The 20490-nt window shown below is 34.9% G+C and overlaps 2 protein-coding genes across 2 annotated transcripts in view; both read right to left on the bottom strand.

Moving 5' to 3' along the window:
* The window catches only part of LOC135214777 (homeotic protein distal-less-like), a 143730-nt gene extending 124245 nt beyond the window's left edge, over positions 1–19485 (bottom strand). The window contains exon 1 of the mRNA XM_064249133.1: positions 19316–19485. Within this exon, the coding sequence (XP_064105203.1) occupies positions 19316–19478 (163 nt within the window). The 5' untranslated portion in view covers positions 19479–19485. The remainder of the gene's footprint in view (positions 1–19315) is intronic.
* A 224-nt stretch (positions 19486–19709) lies between these two features.
* On the bottom strand, positions 19710–20237 carry LOC135214655 (E3 SUMO-protein ligase CBX4-like). The gene has a single exon (XM_064248991.1). The coding sequence runs from the start codon at positions 20235–20237 to the stop codon at positions 19710–19712; it is 528 nt and encodes a 175-aa protein (XP_064105061.1).
* Between the last annotated feature and the right edge of the window lie 253 nt (positions 20238–20490).

Below are 20490 nucleotides of genomic sequence, written 5' to 3'. Positions count from 1 at the left end.
ATCGGTACCTATTATGTACCGTAGAATTCCACAGTGTTGGTTTAAGCCTTAATGCTTGAGGGTGGACAAAAAGATATCGTAACGCTGATTGAAATACTAACTTTCAACCATTTGCTAATAGTTTTATATTCCCTTCTGCTCTCCTGTCATCGGCTTTTTCGTGTATTGTCATGTGGTTCTATGGAAGCCATCCCGGATGTTCCAAAAGAGTGAATGTATTTTACGAATACATGAATAAGACTAAAAAAAACATATAGATATTGATTAAAGGCTTTTTATTATTCTGCATTCATATATCTTTACGGATTTTAAATCTTGGGAAATGTCAGATAATTTTGCCATTTTTGGATGGGAAATGTAGCACAGTATGGCTATTTTTACTTAAAATATCCAGTTAAACTTTAGGGCAGATCCCAATCTTGTGACCAAGATGCAGTAAAACTAAATTTAGACACTGAAAAAATTAAGTGCAATTTGTTCAGCTACAGGTGTTGGAGAAGGGAACGGGTGATGTTTCGCTAACATAGGTGAATCCTAGGCACTGTTTTATCAATTGCGTTTTGTGTTGCCATTTGCAAAACTCGAAAATGATGATTATATTGAAGGACAAAGTCAAATTGATGTTTACAACACTTAAAATATTCGTGTTAAATGAGCTATCGAAAAGATAGGACTACGGCATATTAGACCCTGACTCTCGGTGTATATTATAATACTGGACAGGAGTGGCTTTTACTTTTCTTGTGGTTGAATTGCTGAATTAACATGAATGACGCTTTGGAGAACTTTCGTTCTCCTTTCTCGTTTTGCTGCCTGGGAACAATTGAAGGGCAAAACTATGAAAAGGAATGTTTGTTGGAATAATATGGGCAGTGTTTTCAAAACTCGACTATGAGGTCTGAGCTACAAATATCTATAAAAACATTGTTGGCAAGGCGACTCCTGGTAAGTCTATATGTGAGAGGCCACATCTATATATACGAAAACCCTTCCATTGAAGGAGAGATCATTCCTTCCCGTTGGAATAATTGCAGATTACTTTGTAATCCCATATTTAATCGTCTGACATATTTGGAACCTACATGATCCCAGCAAGTGTCGAAAGTTCGTTAAATTTGATATTCGCAGTCGTCATGGCAAGCTTTATTTAGAAGAAACAAGACGTGATCCGACCTCACTCATAAGTTGTAAACAATATATTCCTAACTTTTAACCTAAATTAAAACGTGCTGAAATCTACGATCAAATAGAGCCTTGTTTCGCCGATGAAAATTAAAATCAATACGCAATATTTTATTAGAAATAATTTTTCTTTACTATTTAACATGCACATTATTTATTTTTTTTAATTTCCATTCTAATAAATCATAAATATCCTATCTTAAAATTCCCGTATCTTTAACTCAACGCGAAACATCTTTTTCAGGCCTGTTTAGGCTCTTCCAAAGACCTCTCTCTCTCTCTCTCTCTCTCTCTCTCTCTCTCTCTCTCTCTCTCTCTCTCTCTCTGTCATCGGATCTGCTGACCCCACAGCCGTGCACTCATAAAAGCAAAACATACGACAAAATTTGTACCCACGACGCTTGGAAAAATTCTGAACGAGCGCACAAGTGAGGCATAAGACGTATCTACGGAATTTTTTGACCAAGAAACTCCATAAACTTTTATGAGGATTATTGAATAAAAATGAATCGAAGATTGTAGATAACGAGAAACGGAAGAGAACCCAAGAAACTACGACATGACAGTTGGTGAGGATTGACGTGACATCTTCCGATATAAATAAGCAAATTGAAAGCGCCACATTTTAAAACGTTCACCACATATAAGAGGGAATATGAAATGACACTGCATTTGTATAGTAGTGTAATGTTATAGATGCTACAAACGTGAGTAAGTATATATATATATATATATATATATATATAATATATATATATATATACATATATATATATATATATATATATATATATATATATATATATATATATATATTATGTAAGGCTGACGGTTCAGTGAGGCACATTTGCCCCAAGTGTGGTCGTACTTAAGGGTGTACAGCTATACAGAGCACCTGTGTTTTTAGTAATCACATACACTTTGCCAGCTGCATGAAACTTGATTGAAATGTGAAGGTTGGAAAGTGATGTGGAAATGGAAGAAGTCATAGAGAACAATGATCGTATAAAAATAATGGTTGTTTTGATTGAATTTTAGGTCAATAGGAACCGACGCGTTAAACTAGAAAACTCGTTTGAAAACATTTGGCTGGGATAGTTTACATTGACGCCTAATGGCATAAAGGATATATAAGTAAACTTCTGGATAATTAATTCAGCCAAGAACGAAAACTGAAATATTGAGTCGTACACCGCATTAAGTTCAACTCCACTTATGTGAATGAATTATTGCGAATTAATATAGACACTATGTAATTGATATTAGGAAAAAACAAATTAATACTGACGATATGTAATTGATATTAGAACATATGATCTTGCTCTGCTCAGATTACGTACCCGGAGAGGTAAAGAAATTCAAGGAAAAACCCATACGTATTAATCATCAAAATACTATACTGGCATTATCGACAAGATTTTCAAGAAAACTTTCAACTCTTGATACGCAAAGAAAGGTGACTCATTGGGCCATGTCCGAAAAGCAGGATTCCCTTACCATCAGGCAAAGGCTAACAACCACCACCTAAAAGGCCGCAATAGGTCACAAGGTAGTTTCAGAACTACACAAAATCATTCGCACACACGAGGATTAAGCCTGAATATATATATATATATATATATATATATATATATATATATATATATATATATATATATATATATATGGCCCATTAAAACACTCTGGTTTAAATCTTAATAAGGGTGGAAGTTCCACCGAAATATAGTCCTTAGCTTTAAACCAGTGTTTTAAGGGACCTTTTATACTTGAGACGTATCCTGTTTTTAACAGAAAAATTTATTTACATATATATATATATATATATATATATATATATATATATATATTATCAATCAACAATCACGTGTAGAACAGAAATAAAGTTCTGACTGACATCAGGATCAAACCCAGGCCTTTCAATCGAAAGACGAGACCGCTGCTAACCAGGCCACACAGGTCATATAGAAGGTGGACCTAAGCTTTATCTAGGGGAAAACTCGCTGGTATGCAAGGCAGTTAGTCTGCCAAGGTAAAGCCTTACTAAGTACAGTAGCGCTAGGTTCCAGCTTCTTTTATGACTTGTGTGGCCTAGTTTGCAGTGGTCTTGCCTTTCAATTTAGAGACCTGGGTTTGATCCTGAAGTGAGTCAGAAATATATATATATATATATATATATATATATATATATATATATACATACATATATATCTAAAAACTCACCATAACGTGATTGGAAAATGTTGAAGTAATAAAAGTCCACACTTGTGTAAGATGTGTATTAAAAAAATTCTTATATGACGGGAGCTTTCGTCTACTTGATCAGTAGACCTCATCAGCCGGACTGATTTTTCCTAGATATACATATATATATATATATATATATATATATATATATATCTATATATATATATATATATCTAGTAAAAGAAAGAGAGAGCTGATGTAATATACCATGGCTAAAACAAGACCTATATTTAAACCTTGTAAATTTAAATATATATATATATATATATATATATATATATATATATATATATATATATATATATATATATATATGTATATGTATATATATATATGTGTGTGTGTGCGTGTGTGTGTGTGTGTGTGTGTGTGTGTGTGTGTGTGTGCGCGAGAGAGACAGAGACAGAGACGAGCTGATTTAATATACCATGTCTGAAACAGACTTATATTTAAAGCCTTGTGAATTTAAGGGATACAAAAGTCAATTAATTTAGTTTGCCTTTTGGAGCTACTTGTGCTTAAATACCTTTCAAAACTTTCTCAATCTTTACCTAAAGTGCAAAATCTGACGACTATTAATCTTTGATTTATATCAGAGGCGTGCCTGCTCCAGCATTTAACGCCGAATAACGTTGTGGAAGAAAAATAATGCATTTTTCTTTATTCCACCAGAATGGCATAGAAATCAGCCTTACTCTGTACATACTGAGACGAACGATAATCGATGTGGCTTAATTTGTAATAATGGCAACCTGTGTGCAAATGTATATAGCAATATATAATATATTTATTATATATATATATATATATATATATATATATATATATATATATATATATGTATATGTGTGTGTGTGTCAAGTTCGAATTCGAATATTTTAAAGACATTTAATAGTACCTCGCACAACGATGTTCATCGATTTTAATTTCACAAGACTTTTATGGAGAGAGAGAGAGAGAGAGAGAGAGAGAGAGAGAGAGAGAGAGAGAGGAGAGAGAGAGAGAGTTGTTATGAAAGCCACAAACTCCTATGATGTTTAGCCAACAATATATTTAAAGTGGAAAATTTAAAAGCAAAAATAAATAGATAAATTTATTAATAAATAAGAAATTGATGAACTCACATTATGACTACTCATGACTGCTCATAATTGTGATTATGTTCCCCCGCGATAGAAGTGAATAAAAACAAAAAAATGAAAAAAGTGAGTAACATACACACTTATACTGACCGTGTCATTCCGCCCACGCAGTTTGCCTATAGATAAGGCTAAGAAAGACTGTAGTGTTAGCCCATAGATAAGGCAACGCTAAGAAAGATAAAAGTGAACAATAGGGTAACGAAACGGCTAACATTTTTGTGACCGGATGTCAACGAAAATTTTAAACTTTTATAGAAATAAATAAATAAAAAAGAAAAAAAACAGACGTGACTCTATCTTGTTGCACACCACTGATTAAACGGTTCACATTTCTACAACAGTATTAGAAACAAAGATTTAGAAATATTAAATGTTCTTTCCATTATCAGCCATGGCATATTAAGTATTAGTGGCAGAAGATAGGGAGTGTATAAACAAATGCAGTGTTCGAGAGTATAAATATATCGACTCTATGAATGTAGTAGCCAAACAGACATGACTTGTTATTTTTCATATTGTTTGTGCATAGATAGGATATATTTTTTCATCTGTTTCCCGTTTTTTGTTTTGTCTCTTGTTTACAGTTGTTTGATATTCATTATTTTTGTTTTCTACTTCTTCACATTGGACGAAAATTTGCTTTGTGGTTAATAGCTTTTCTGGCGTGTTTTTTGAAAAGACTTTGCTCATTTTAATGAATGAATGATAGAAGAAGAAGAAGAGAGGCACTGGAGCATAAAAGGCCACGACACCTCGAGATTCATGCGTCACCGCGGACGGCACTGTCCCTCAAGTGGCACTTGAGTCACGATTCAGGATCAGCACTTGACCCTTGATCGAGTGCAGCCTGTCTCAAAGCCAGACTTGACTCGAGAAGGCTCAAAGGTCTACTCTGCGGGAATTTTCACAGACTGAAAGAATCATTGCTTTTTATTCGAAAGGATCTGAAGTCAAGAACCTGGACCGGAGATTTCTGAGAATCATCGTGACCTTGCTTCATTTGAATGGCTCCTTTTTTTTATCGCGGGAATGAGATAAAGCTTCTTCTTATGTACAATGGCTTCGATTAGGGGTAAGCTTCGGTAATCCTCTCGCCGGGATATTATCATTAATAGCGTGTTTAGGCTATTCTGCTCTTGGGTAACAACGATGCATTGCTGTACATTTTGGATTCCTCTGAGACAGTATTTTTGCTTGCCCGGGGAGTAAGCCTACAAACTAATTTGTTGTTCTTCTTTTTGTTCTTGCTGTTGTTGTTCTGTTTGAGGGTTAGGAAAGCCCTATGGAAAAGCCCGAAAAGTTCTGAAAAAGGTGTTTCGCGTTGAGTTAAAGATATAGGAATTTTAGGATAGGATATCTATGATTTGTTTATCAGAATGAAAATGTGAAAAATAAATAATTTGCATGTTAAACAGTACAGAACAATTATTTCTAATAAAATATAGCGTATTTAATTTTTGTTGTTGAAACAACGCTCTGTTTGACCGTGCAATTTAGCGACCGCCTCGACTAAGCTGGAGGTCGGGTAACGCCTTGTTTGGGTAACCATATGTGTGTATATATATATATATAGTTATATATATATATATATATATATATATATATATATTATATATATATATATATTTATATTTATATTTATTATGCTAACATCCGTTTTATCACACCCAAAGTAAATAAATAGGTTGGTTTTCCTTAATAACAATATTTTGATTTAATTACTAAAGGGACGAAATGAAGTTAAAATATTTTTGATCATGAATATCGTCCTTTTTTTTTTTTCCTTAACGTTCATCGAAAATGACATATCACGGGGTGATTAATTAAAATTAATTCATTGAAAGCGACCAGATTTCTCACATTTAATTATCGCTCGCTAACGAAATAAACCCATAAGAAATATAGTAAGCAACCTACTCGATTTAATGGTGGTTTGTGATACAGTTTACTAGGATATACGACTGAAAGGAGATCTGACGGGATTGCAGTCGAAACTAGTAAGAAAACCTGTCATATATATAATATATGATATATATATATATATTTCTATATATATATTATATATATATATATATATATGTGTGTGTGTGTGTGTGTGTGTGGTGTGTGTGTGTGTGTGTATATATATAATATATATATATATAATATATATATATATATATATATATATATATATATATATATATATATATATATATATATATATAGTGGGATAAGTCCACGTTCATTCCAATCTCCCACGCCTCTTTCTTTTCTCATTACTTCTACTTTTTCTTCTTCCATTTCAATCACCAATCACCCATCAATCACCCGCACGCCGCCTGATTTAGATAAGATGAGAGAGAAAAAGAACTTTGGCTTTTAAAATGCTCTTGGGGCTTTTATGGCGTCTTATCGCTGCCTCTCCACATATCGCCCAAACCGTAGGCTATCTCCGTGACGGGTTGGGAGATTTAATGGCTAAATAAAAGCATCTGATTCACTCTTCTGAACGTGACTGGTTTGTCGTACACAGAATCAACAAAAGTGTATGCGCTGCATTCTCTTCAGCGATCTGATGAACGAGTCGGGCAACTCTCCGGTAATTCCGTGGTAATGGCGCGATCGATTCTAAATGAGTGATTTTGTTCATGGTGAACTGTACAGATATTGGCTTGAGCGTATACAGATTGAATAACGTTGCCTTTGGTTTGTGTGCTTGAAATGTATTCATTTGACGCGTGTTTTGTGGCGCTAGGACAATTACAATCATAATCACTGTGTTTACCTATGATCATGTTAACCATAATTATAACTGCATTACCATGGAAGCGAAATACATAAGATACGTATTACGATAACCATAATTATAACTGCATTACCATGAAAGCGAAATAAATAATATATGTATTACAGCACAAACTTATAAATCTTTTTTATGACATTCTAGGTTATAATTACGGTAATAATCATAGTGATGATCCTGTTATAAAACTAATAGGGTCTTTACAAGTAGGGTAATGGAGACTAAATAATATTGCAGGTTTTGGTATTCAGTTACCTTTAAATTCCACCGAAGAATTATTGGTTATTGCTATTTTCAAACACTATTACAGCCAGCGAATTTCGGAGTAAAATAATCGCTATGGAATTTACTGAATAATTGAATATTTGAAAGTAGAAAGTGGCTTGCTTGCTATTTTCAAACACCACTAGCACTCCTGCCTCTGGCTATAATTATATTGGTAATGACCATGTCAACACTAATGCTAGTAAAGTTGTACCATTCGTAGTAATTAAACCCTTATCAACTGCCATAGATAACGATTTTTTTTTTTTACATCACCAGCAATGCTAAATCTTGTATCGCGACCTTCTGTCCCAGTTCTTGTTCGAGAGCCGTTAAAAAAAAAAAAAATACCACAAGGGATGATGTCGTGACACACAGACAGTGTAATCTCCGACGGAGATAAGGTATCTCTCGGTATCTCCGTGCCCTGAGAGATGAGCTACATCTGTTGATTACCGCTGGAGAGACGGACGGGTAACATCGTGGCTGTAAGAGTAAATCATTATTGGATTTTTTTTTTTGTTCAGGCCCATTACTCGTGTGTCAGCGTTCTATATTTAGCTTTTGTTTTGGGTACTACATGCCTTTATTAATATTTTCCATTTTGTTATTATTATAGTAGTTGTTGTTGTAGTAGTAGTTGCTGATATTATTATTATTATTATTATTATTATTACTATTATTATTATTATTATTATTTCTGTTCTTGCCGTTGTTAATATTGTTTATTGTAGTTTTTTCGTTGCCAATGATATTATTCTTATTATTATTGATATTGTGTTCTTGCTGATATTATTATGATATTGGTAGAATTATGATTATCATAATTATTATTCTTTTGTCATTATTATCATTATTATTGTCATTTCTGCTCTTGCCGTTGTTAATATTGTTATTATTGTAGTTTTTTTTTCGTTTCGTGCCAAATGATATTATTATTATTATTATTATTATTATATTGATTATTATTATTATTATTATTATTATTATTGGCAATGTGTGGTGCTCATATTATTATTATTTACTATTATTATGATTATCATAATTATTATTCTTTTGTCGTTATTATCACCATTATTATTATCATCATTATTATTATCATTTCTGCTCTTGCCGTTGTTAATATTGTTACTATTGTAGTTTTTTTCGTTGCCAATGATATTATTATTATTATTATTATTATTATTATTATTATTATTATTATTGGCAATGTGTTGTTGCTCATATTATTATATTACTATTATTATGATTATCATAATTATTATTCTTTTGTCGTTATTATCACCATTATTATCATTTCTGCTCTTGACGTCGCCAAATATATTGTTATTATTGTAGTTTTTTCGTTTGCCTATATTATTATTAATATTATTGTTAATTATACTCTTTGCCTTTCATACAGAAGATTATTTGCTTGATAAACCCCCTGTTAAGAGAACGGTTTTTCTTCATGCGAATAAACTCCAATCAAAGTCTGTTTTCATTCTGAAGTCTATCTTGTCATTCCCACCAGATGCCTATAATAGTTGACTCGTCATTACATTATGTGTTTTGCTGCTATTTAGGATGAATTGCTGTCATTCTGGGTGAACGTTGCAACCCCTTCTGAAATTATTATATATATATATATATATATATATATATATATATATATATATATATATATATATATACACACACACACACACACACACACACATATATATTATATATATATATATATATATATATATATATATATATATATATATATATAATTTCAGAGCTGTCACTCTGGGTGAACGGTGCACCCTTCTGAAATTAATATATATATATATATATATATATATATATATATATATATATATATATTATATTATAGAATATATATATAAAAAGCTATAATGTGTATATTATCCCCCTTATCTCCTCATTATCCGTTGAGACGAAAAGGGATTAACTTAAGATTAGGGGTTATATGGTTATATATCATTTATTCTTAGCTTAGGTCAAACTTATGAATATTCGTTTGTAAGCCAAAGGTGTTATCACTGCGCTGCCAGAGAGAGAGAGAGAGAGAGAGAGAGAGAGAGAGAGAGAGAGAGATAGAGAGAGAGAGAATAGGGGTAATAATTTTTGTTTCATTGCTGGCATCAGCAAAAATTTAGAGACATCGAAATAATAATGTAATCTATTTATATATTATATATATATATATATTATATATATATACTGATATAAATATTATAATATAACATAGCCATACATCATATATAACCCATCACAGTTTCATGTAATATTTCAAAGCATTTCTTCTACCAAAAACAGCTGCACAAAATTGTTTGATTTTACGCAATCCGTGATAACTCCTGCGCACTTACAAATCCACAGAACTAGATGTGAAATCCATTGCATGATTCATATGACACAGCGGACGGAATATCAGGAAGCAGTGTCTTAAAGGCAAGGACAATTGTGGAAAGTATTCGCACAAGATAAGTAAGTACGCTTTCCTCAGCAGTTTTAAAGGAAGGAACCCGACCGTTTATCTCCACTGTCCAGAGGGACATGACGAAACGCCTGATACTGTAGATAAAGAATGCTTTAAAAAGGAGAGATATTATGATAACTTGAAGTGTATAGAGATTCTGTTTTCTTTCCACAATTTGTGTATTTAGGCAGATAACAGAAGTTTTTTTTATTTTATTTCTAAGGAACATTACCAAAGAATACTTAAAAAGATGAGATGTTTTGATGAAGTAAAGAGACTCTGCTTCTCTCCACAATTTTTTCTTATTTAGGTAGAAAGTAGGTGTTTTTAGTTCTAAGGAATACTTAAAAAGAAAAGATATTATAACTTAAAGTGTATAGAGATTCCTTTTTCTTTCGACAATTTTTAAGATAAAGTTTAAAGAGGTTGTGTTTCTTCCTAATCTTTTTTTTATTTAGGCGGAAAACAGTTTTTTTTTTAGTTCTAAGAAATACTACTAAAGAATACTTAGAACGAAAAGATGTTTTGATCATTTAAAGTGCAAAGAGATTCTGTTTCTTCCAAAAATGTTTGATTGAGGCAGAAAGCAGCATCTTTTGTTGAGTTCTGAGAAACATGACAAAAGGCCTCTGTTTATTGGTTCGCTGGATACTACAAAGATGTTCTTCGTGGCAGACATTTTGAAGCACGACCTTGATCATAAAATTTGTCAAGGCTATGAGAAGGAATTTTATATTCGCATTTGGAAAACCAAAACAAAGGACTGAGAGTAACAGCACATCTCAGAGTAAAAATTTGCGCCTTGCTAAATGCAGATGAAGTAAGCTACAAAAATAAAATGAAGTTCCTTTCATTTTAGTCTAGTTAATGTAAGCTCAGGAACATCGCAGTTGTAGCTTAATATGGAATTTTTTTTCGCTTTATTCATAGTTTTCAAGATAATAGAGAGGAATATACGTTTGAAAGCCTATGAAAATAAAAATGCAAATGTTTTCTCAACATTCTTTATGTTATCATTAAGAACACTGAGTTTACATGACTTACAAAAAATTAGAGGAAATAGCAAAAAAAACGTAACTTCCTACAGTTATAGAGTAGTCGTCAAAACGCCCTTTACTCAGGCCTTAGGGACAAAACAAAAACACGTCGATCGTCACACTAAACCAGAAGACAGGACGATGACGGAAGACAACCTCTCATTATCACGAGGGGCCTCTTGCTTCATCGGCATCTCGTCGTAACGTGTCAGAGAGAGACTTTCGTCGACGGCGCGTTCACGTGATACGATTGTGACTGTAGTATCTATCAGCAGCAGCAGCAGAGGTACATTCCCTGAAGTCGTTACATAACGTTGAATAATAAGAGGCGGGTTCCCTGAAAGACGGTCCACGCGTCCAAGTCTCAAGGATAGGAGATACACGGACATACGTGACTGCAGAGATGTAGCGTAAAGGAGAACCCGCGGCATTATGTATCAATCACGTGCACTTCGTTTAGTATGTGTGTGTGTGTGTGACTGTGTGTGAATATAATATATCTAGAAGCTTTTGTATAATATATATATATATATATATATATATATATATATATATATATATATATATATTATATATATATATATATATATGCACAGTGTGTGTGTGTGTCAAAGCTATTCTTCTTCTTCTTCTTTTTCTTCTTCCTCCACAAGATTAGTTCACAAAACAGTTCAGTGTCGAATTCGCAGTACCTTCAACGCCTGCCATGATTCAAACCTAGTCCATTAGTTCGTTACGATTCAGAAACGGATCTTTGCTTCATGTGAGACCGGTAAGTTTTTCTGTAAAACGCTCCAGTGCTGAATGATAATAATAATAAAAATCAGCAGATTTTCTTGAATCGCATGATGTAAGATAAAGGCTGTTTATTCTACTGAAAATCATGTTAATGAGTGCTGCATATGGCTATGTAAAATCTAACCAAATTTATATATTACATACACACACACACACACACACACACACACACACACATATATATATATATATATATATATATATATATATATAGGTTAATACCAATGTGTTTTGTATATATTATATATATATATTATATATAATATTATTAATATATTGAATTATTATATAATAATTTATATAGACGTTAATTACCAAATGTTTGTGCATATAAAATATATATCTATATATATATATATATATATATATATATCTATATATATATATATATATATATATATAATATATATATATACACTTACAGTGGGCGTTTAATTGTCAACGACGAAACCTAAGGCGATAGAATGAAGATTTGGGATTCAGTGAAGTCTCCAATTTGAACGGATATAAGGCTTTGCTCAAGTCAGCAATCTGATGTGTAAACCTGAAAATGGTTCCAATCCCATCGCGCAATTAAAGAAATACTGCATCTAGAAAAGAGTTACTTTCTCTGTGCCGACGCCGGTGTGACGTAGAGCCCAGCACCACAGTCAGGACTGCCCTTAGTTCGTAAGAGTCCAAAATAACAGTTGGACATGTGTCAGTCAGAGTTTCTCGTTGGACGAGTCGGTTACGTGCTCAACTACTGATCCCAAGTTCAGGTTTCGATTCCCCGCTCTGCCAACGCGAAATCAGAGGAATTTATTTATGGTGATAGAAATTCATTTCTCGATGAGGTTCGGATCCCACAATAAGTTGTAGGTCCCGTTGCTAGGTAACCAGTTGGTTCCTAGCCACGTATAAATATCTAATCCTTCGGGCCAGCCCTAGGAGAGCTGTTAATCAGCTCAGTGGTCTGGTTGAAACAAGATATACTTAACTCTGGACGTGAGTCAGAAATTATAACTAAGTTGCACATCCTGGCCATCAAGGTCTCTGCCCACATGACACTGAACGCAATTCTTTAGTGCCCGCCTGGAAGCTAAATCAATGTATTATCAGGTAATGGTGTTGTTCCTGGCCTCTTACGCACTCCCCTGAAACAAGAGCTAATGCTACTACGTACTGTAACAAAACCCAAACGAAAACCCACGTACTTTCAATCACTGTTATTACAGTTGGCAGATGTCTGTAATGCGGATTTTCATAAGCGTAATTGCTCGCGCCTCTCTAGTTATTGATGCAGTCATTGTCGTAGCCGTTTCTGAGCATTAGCTTTCGTGCTTTTGTAGTCATCGGTGTAATTACTGTAGCGTCAGATTTATTGTCTCTATAGTGAATGACTATAATATATATCCGGGGTTCTTCAACACCCAAGCCCATTCAACGGTAAAGTATCTCTTTCTTTAAGGCATTTATTTATAGTTATTTATGACGATTTTTTCTTCAACGCTTTCCCAGCCACAATTACCAATAAACATTGAAAGTCTTGGGTCTTTCGTAGATATTTTTTGAAAACTGGAAAAAGGCCAATAGATTATTCTAAATCAGAATTCTTCTTTTGTTTTAATTTTTTTTTCTATATAATAAACAGAACGGATGAACTTAAACGCTGTTTTCAAATCGCCAAAAGCTAACTGTAAGAAATTCACTCCTTCAGGACCTTTTTAACACCTACTCTTATCAGCCTAGGGGTATCTGCATAAAAAATTACGAATTTCAGTCTTGCTGTAGTGAAAAAGCTAGGTTTATCTCTCTACACCTCAGAGATGTCTTCACTAATAACTAATCTCAGAAAAAAACCGTAATTATTCCTCTATTTTATTTTTTTTGTACTGAGGCTGATAAGATTTCCTGGTAAAAAAAGTCCTGAGGCGTGAATTTCTTACAGTTAGCTTTTGACGATTTGAAAACAGCGCTCATGTTCAGGCGTTCTGTTTGTTCCAAAATTTTTCAACAGGAGAGGAATTCTGATTTAGAATACCTAACAGGCCTTTCTGCAGTTTTCCGATAAACCCTGAAGAAACCAGGATCACAAAACTAACATAATTCAAGGCCCTTTTCATTTTAGGCTCCAGAAACACCTATGGAAAGATCCCAATAGTCTCATACTCAGTCAATTTTGTTTCTTTTCATGTATGTGTTTTCGAGACATGCTAAAGAAATATACTGAGCCTTTATCCGAAACGAATATCTTCTCATCAAAATACATATACGTGGATTTTTCTGTGCATCTTTTTTTTTCTGCTTTGGTTTTCGAAAAAGTATTTAGAGACGCTAGAGAGTCATACAGGGAGACTTGTTTTTTTAAAAGTACTTCCTCTCGACCAAACGCATTCATTATTTCTTAGCAAATACGCTCCATTCATTCTGCTTCAGTGGTCGCAGTGCTTAACTGACATCCTGCAAGTCCTTTGCATTTCAAGAAACTTAAGAAGCTCTCTTTTATTTGTCCTTCTTTCTGTACTTGGTTCCGGCTGGGATAGACATACTTCAGATCGTATCTCTACCAGTTGCCATTCGTTAAAACTCTCTCTCTCTCTCTCTCTCTCTCTCTCTCTCATAGTCTACGCACCGCAGTGTCGTTACTCATTGATCATTGTGCTGTCAGAGGGAGGAGTGATGGTAAACATGAGCACAATTGTAGCTTTGCAGATCTAATTATTTTGGGGGCAGATCGTTTTAAGGTGTATCGTCCTTATTGATGCATAGGCGGTAATCATTTTGGTGAATTCGAGTACAGGAACAGTGACAGACTTATAGATAATATTTCTTTTCAGCATACGCTAGAATAGATCTCCCCCCACACACACACGCACACACACACACATATCATATATATATATATATATATATATATATATATATATATATATATGTTTATATATATATATATATATATATATATATATATGTGTGTGTGTGTGTGTGTGTGTATGTATACACACCCTTGAAACGATTTTTTGTCTGTTGCGTTATTGCATATATTTTAATCTTTAAGTATATATGTATGTACATGAATATATATATATATATATATATATATATATATATATATATATATATATATATATATATACATATATCATACACGTACATAATTAAAAGTTAAAGTCCTTAATACAAACACCAAAGCGACAGATAAATATCTTTGATGTTCTGATATATATGTATATATATATATATATATATATATATATATATATATATATATATATATATATATATATTATATATACATGGTTTGTCCCAACAGACAGAAACCATTTGTGACGAAAGACACATCGTAAGGAGCGTATGTATTTACATACAACAGTAATAGGCTACATCTCAACGGGAACCGAAGAACGTGCAGGTAACGAATAATAATAATAATATAATATGCGGTTGTAAGTCAGTTACGTGTGAAAGAGAGAACGAAACAGCTCAGCTGACAAAGGTGGGACACGGGACGCATGCGCGGTGAAGAGGAATACTATACCTATCGCGGCCGAATCCTTGTCTCTTTTGTTCTTCGCCAATTACGTTCAAGAGTGTTACGAGAGTTACGGTGTGGGATACGTTGGGTAATATTCAGGATAATGCAATGAATAACGGAAACGATGAAAAATATAATGAAACAGTGAGAACCTTATACCTCAATCCTTGTCTAACTTTTTCCCCCGGTTACGTTCAACAGTATTAAGAGTATGACGAGAGTTACGGTGTGGGATGCGTTGGGTAATATTCAGGATAATGTAATGTATAATGAAAACGATGATAAATAATGAAATTATGAAAACTATAACTTGTAAAGTACATTGGTACACGAGAGAGAGAGAGAGAGAGAGAGAGAATCAAGGTACGTTGCTGTCACCGCCGTTCGTACCAGATCGTGACGACGGGCGTTTCACGCCCATAGATCTGTGATTGGCTGTAATCTGGACCAATCAGCAGCAACTACTATATCGAATGATTGGATACTATCTCTTCAGCACTTTGTGCTTAATGTACGAAGAACCGAGAACGTTAAACAGGCAGGGAAACTTGGTGATGAATTCAGTAACTATTAACAGATCTCATTTTCATACATTTGTTTATGGAGAGGGATTAATAAAAAGGGGGAATTTTAATCATTAACTTTAAGACACAAATATTTCTATTATTCGGAAGCTTTGTTGCATATAGTATAACAGTAAAAAATTATAAGCGAATGAGATAATGACACTTGTAGATAATAACCATTTGATTCAATGGGAGAGTTGGAGAAATGTGTGTGTGTATATATATATATATATCATATATATATATATATATATATATATATATATATATATATATATATATATACTATATATATATATAGTGTCGATATACACGTGTAAATATATATATATATATATATATATATATATATATATATATATATATAAAATGCACACATATATATGTATATATTCCATTACTATTAATTGAGTAGCATATATCATAGTAAAACGAAAAGTAGACAGAAAGTTATCATAATCATTAGCATCCACAATTTACACCATGTTAAAACGTAAGGACCAATGTCCAAGTACGAATCAGTTGGGGAAAAAAAAAAAAAAAAAACAATAAGTAACAGGGAAGACGTTTGGGAAAATTCTGTTTTGTGGTGCTTGAACCAGAAGCAAATCGCTATTATTTGTCAAGTTAAAAGAGAAAAGGGGTCTTAGCAAAGCCAAGCAACATCTGTCGACTGAAAAGGCTGCAATTAGTGAACCGGAACTGAAACAGAAGGCCTTTAAGAAGGAAAATACATGATTTCCATTTCAGCTTGACAGATAACCAGCCTAGAGCACTGAGGAACAACCAGCCCAGAGCTATAAGGAATAACCAGTCTAGAGCTAAAAGGAATAACCAGCCCAGAGCTATAAGGAATAACCAGTCTAGAGCTATAAGGAATAACCAACCTAGTGCAATAAGGAATAATCAGCAATGAGCAATGGAGAATAACAGTTCCACAGCTATCAGGAATAACCAGTCTAGAGCTATTAAGGAATGATCAGTCTAGAGCAGTTGGGAATAACCAGCCTAGAATAGTAGGAATAACCAGTCTAGAACACTGAGGAATAACCAGCCTAGAGCTATAAGGAATAACCAATGTAGAGCACTGAAAAATATCCAGCCCAGAACATAAGGGTTAACCAGTCAAGAGCTATAAGGAATAATCATTCTAGAGCAATGAGCAATAACCAGTCTAGAACTATAATGAATAAACAGTCCAGAGCCATAAGGAATAACCAATCTAGTGCAGTGAGCAATAACCAGTCTAGAAAACAGTAAGGAATAACTGGTCGAACATTATAAGGAACAAACCATCAAGAGCAATTAGGAATAACCAGCCTAGAACAGTAAGCAACAACCAGTCTAGAGCTATAAAGAATAACCAGTCTAGAGCACAGGAATAAACAGCCTAGAACATAAGGGTTAACCAATCTAGAGCTATAACGAGCCTAGAGGAATGAAGAACAACCAGTCTAGAACGACAATGAATAATCAGTCCAGAGCCATAAGGAATAACCAATCTAGAGCAGTGTGGAATAACCAGCCTAGAACAATAAGGAATAACCAGTCTATAGCCATAGAGAATAACCAATCTAGAGCAATGAGGAAAAACCAGTCTAGAGCAATGAAGAATGAAATTATGGAGATTATAATTTGTGAAGGAAAAATTTTGTAAGAGTCTTGTGTCCTTTTCATGAAAGGTATCAGTGCTAGGGATCACACGAATAAAAAAAAAAAAGAGCAAGGAAACAAAATTAAATAATGAAAAAAAAGGATATGTTGGAGACAGCCGCCAACCGTGGAACAATTTCAAAAGATAATTACCATTGGTGGAACAATATCAGAGAATATGTGTCTTATGGCAAACGATATCAAAGGGTAATCACCATAAATGGAACAATATCAAAAGATAATCGTTATGAGGCGAACAGTATCAAAAGATAATTATCAACAATGGAGTACTATCAAAAGATAATCGTTATAAGGCGAACCGTATCAACAGATAATTATCAACAATGGAGCAGTATCAAAGGATAATCGTTATGAGGCGAACAGTATCAAAACGTAAATATCAACAATGAAACAATATCAAAAGATAATCCTTACGAGGCGAACAATATCAACAGATAATTATCAACAATGGAACACTTTCAAAAGATAATCGTTATGTGGCGAACAGTATCAAAAGATAATTATCAACAATGGAACCATATCAAAAGATATTCGTCATGAGGCGAATAATATCAAAAGATAATGACCAACAGGGGAACAATATCAAAAGATAATCGTTATGTGGCGAATAATACCAAAAGACAGTCGTCAACAATGGAACAATTTCGGAGTATGATTGTCATGAGTCGAACGACATCACTGGACAACCGTCATCACTAGAACGACTTCCAAGGATAATCTTCAGCATCGACTCAGTTATGAAGGATAATCGTCATCAGGGGCACAGCTATATACGATAGCAATCGTCACCGACACACACAGTATCGTGGAATAATCGTCATCTGCGACACAATAACAAAAGAAAACCATCTCCTGTTCTACAATCACACGACCGACAGCGTATGTCAGCTCCACCTTACCATAACAAAGACAAACAGATACACTGCAAACGATAAATAAACTGCAGACGATAAAAAAAACTGCAAAGGATAACTAATAAACTGCAGACGATAACAACTGCAAAGGATAACAAATAAGATGCAGACGATAACAAATAAACTGCTGACGATAAAAAAAAAACTACCTAGGGTACCAAAGTGCAGATATGACAAATAAAATGCAAAGGGTAACAAATGAATAGCAGATGATATAAAAACTGGAGAGGTTAACAAATAAACTGCAAACGATAAACAAATAAACTGCAGACGATAAAAAACTGCAAAGGGTAACAAATAAACTGCAGACAATAACAAATAAATTGCAGACGGTACAAATAAACTGCAGACGATAACAAATAAACTGCAGACGATAACAAATAAACTGCAATAAACTACAGACGATAACAATACAAACTATAGACGAAAACCAATAAACTGCAAAGGATAACAAATGAACTCAGCATGGAAAAAGCAAACATAATCAGTTGACTCTTTCACAAAAGTCTTTTAATGATGATTATCTTTTAGAACAAGAAACAGCACCACAGAGTGAATTTAACGACAGGAGAACGAGAGCAACAATAAATACATCATAAATACATCATGAAGAGGCATACATATGCTCTATGTTTTTTTTCAGGATTAAGAAAGGATATGAATATGTCAAATAAACAAGCGAAGGACTCATTAATTCCCCCCTTGAGGGCAGAGGTACGTACCGTCTCTGGGAGGCGACGGGCATTGCACGGGGGTGTAAGGGCCCATTTGGTAGCCGTAGGAGCCATGGGGGTACATGGGCGGGAAGCCATAGCCAGGGGCGTTGTACTGGGAGGCCTGTTGATACCCTAAGGGTTGGGCGTAGGGTGGCGTAGTCATCGTCATGTTCTTCTAAAGGGGCGCCCTACACAATCACCTGGGGCGCAGCGGGGGAGGAGAGGGTGGCCGACTCCCTCTACCCCGCCATCTAGTTACTCTTAGTTCCCTCGGGGGATGATGGCACTCCCTGGGTATGTTAGGGGCTCGTCACTAAAGGGAGGTTGATAATGATGGTGGAAGTCACAACAATAATCACCTCTGAATTTAAATCTTTATATTTTCTTTTCTTTTCTCTTTTCAATCACACTTCTGCTGGTCTACTTCGACTCCTCTTTCATGATTTTCCACGAAGTCAGGCAACAACGAGAACCCTGCTAAGACGATGATGCACTTTCGGTCTCGAGGGACATTGTAATCCTCCCTCTTCGCCGGGAGTACGAGCGACGGCGACGACGACCACGACGACGACGCGCGAGGAAGCGAGCGACGACAACACCTTAGAGGCAAAAGTCGTTTTGCACATCGGGCGTGTCTGTCTGTCACATGTGCCCAGGTAGCGTGTTCGGCTAACGGCAGCGGCGCTGACCATGGAGGGCCATGTGGGCGCGGGTGATGATGATGGTGGTGGTGGCAGTGGTGGTGGGTAGGGATGCGGGCGGGGGCGTGGCGAGGCCTTGGGCTGGGACAGGGACGTCGTGCCCAGGGGCGAGGAGTAGGAGGCCTGCTAGGGGCCCAACCAAGAGGCCGACGGTGGAAGAGAAGAGGTTGGGCGCGAGGGTTGGACCTGCCAGGGGGTGGTGGGTGGGCACTCTCACTCACTCGCATTCACACACACACATACACACACGCACGGTGCTGCTGCTGCTGCTGCTGCTGCCTTCACTGCCACACACAACACGCACCCGAGGGTGTTATCAGCATAGTTTATATACCCGTTACGTTGTTACATACACGCGCGTGTAACACTCACGGCAAAGTCCACCAGACTGACATGTAATTCCTGACAAGGCTTAATACTTCCTTTTACAACAGGTACACATACGAGACAGCCGGAGGCTCCGCCCACACCGCAACTGCC

Source organism: Macrobrachium nipponense, chromosome 46, assembly GCF_015104395.2.
Source record: "Macrobrachium nipponense isolate FS-2020 chromosome 46, ASM1510439v2, whole genome shotgun sequence".
NCBI lineage: Eukaryota > Metazoa > Arthropoda > Malacostraca > Decapoda > Palaemonidae > Macrobrachium > Macrobrachium nipponense.
The sequence above is the reverse complement of the archived record's forward strand: the minus strand, read 5'-3'. Positions and strand labels throughout refer to the sequence as shown.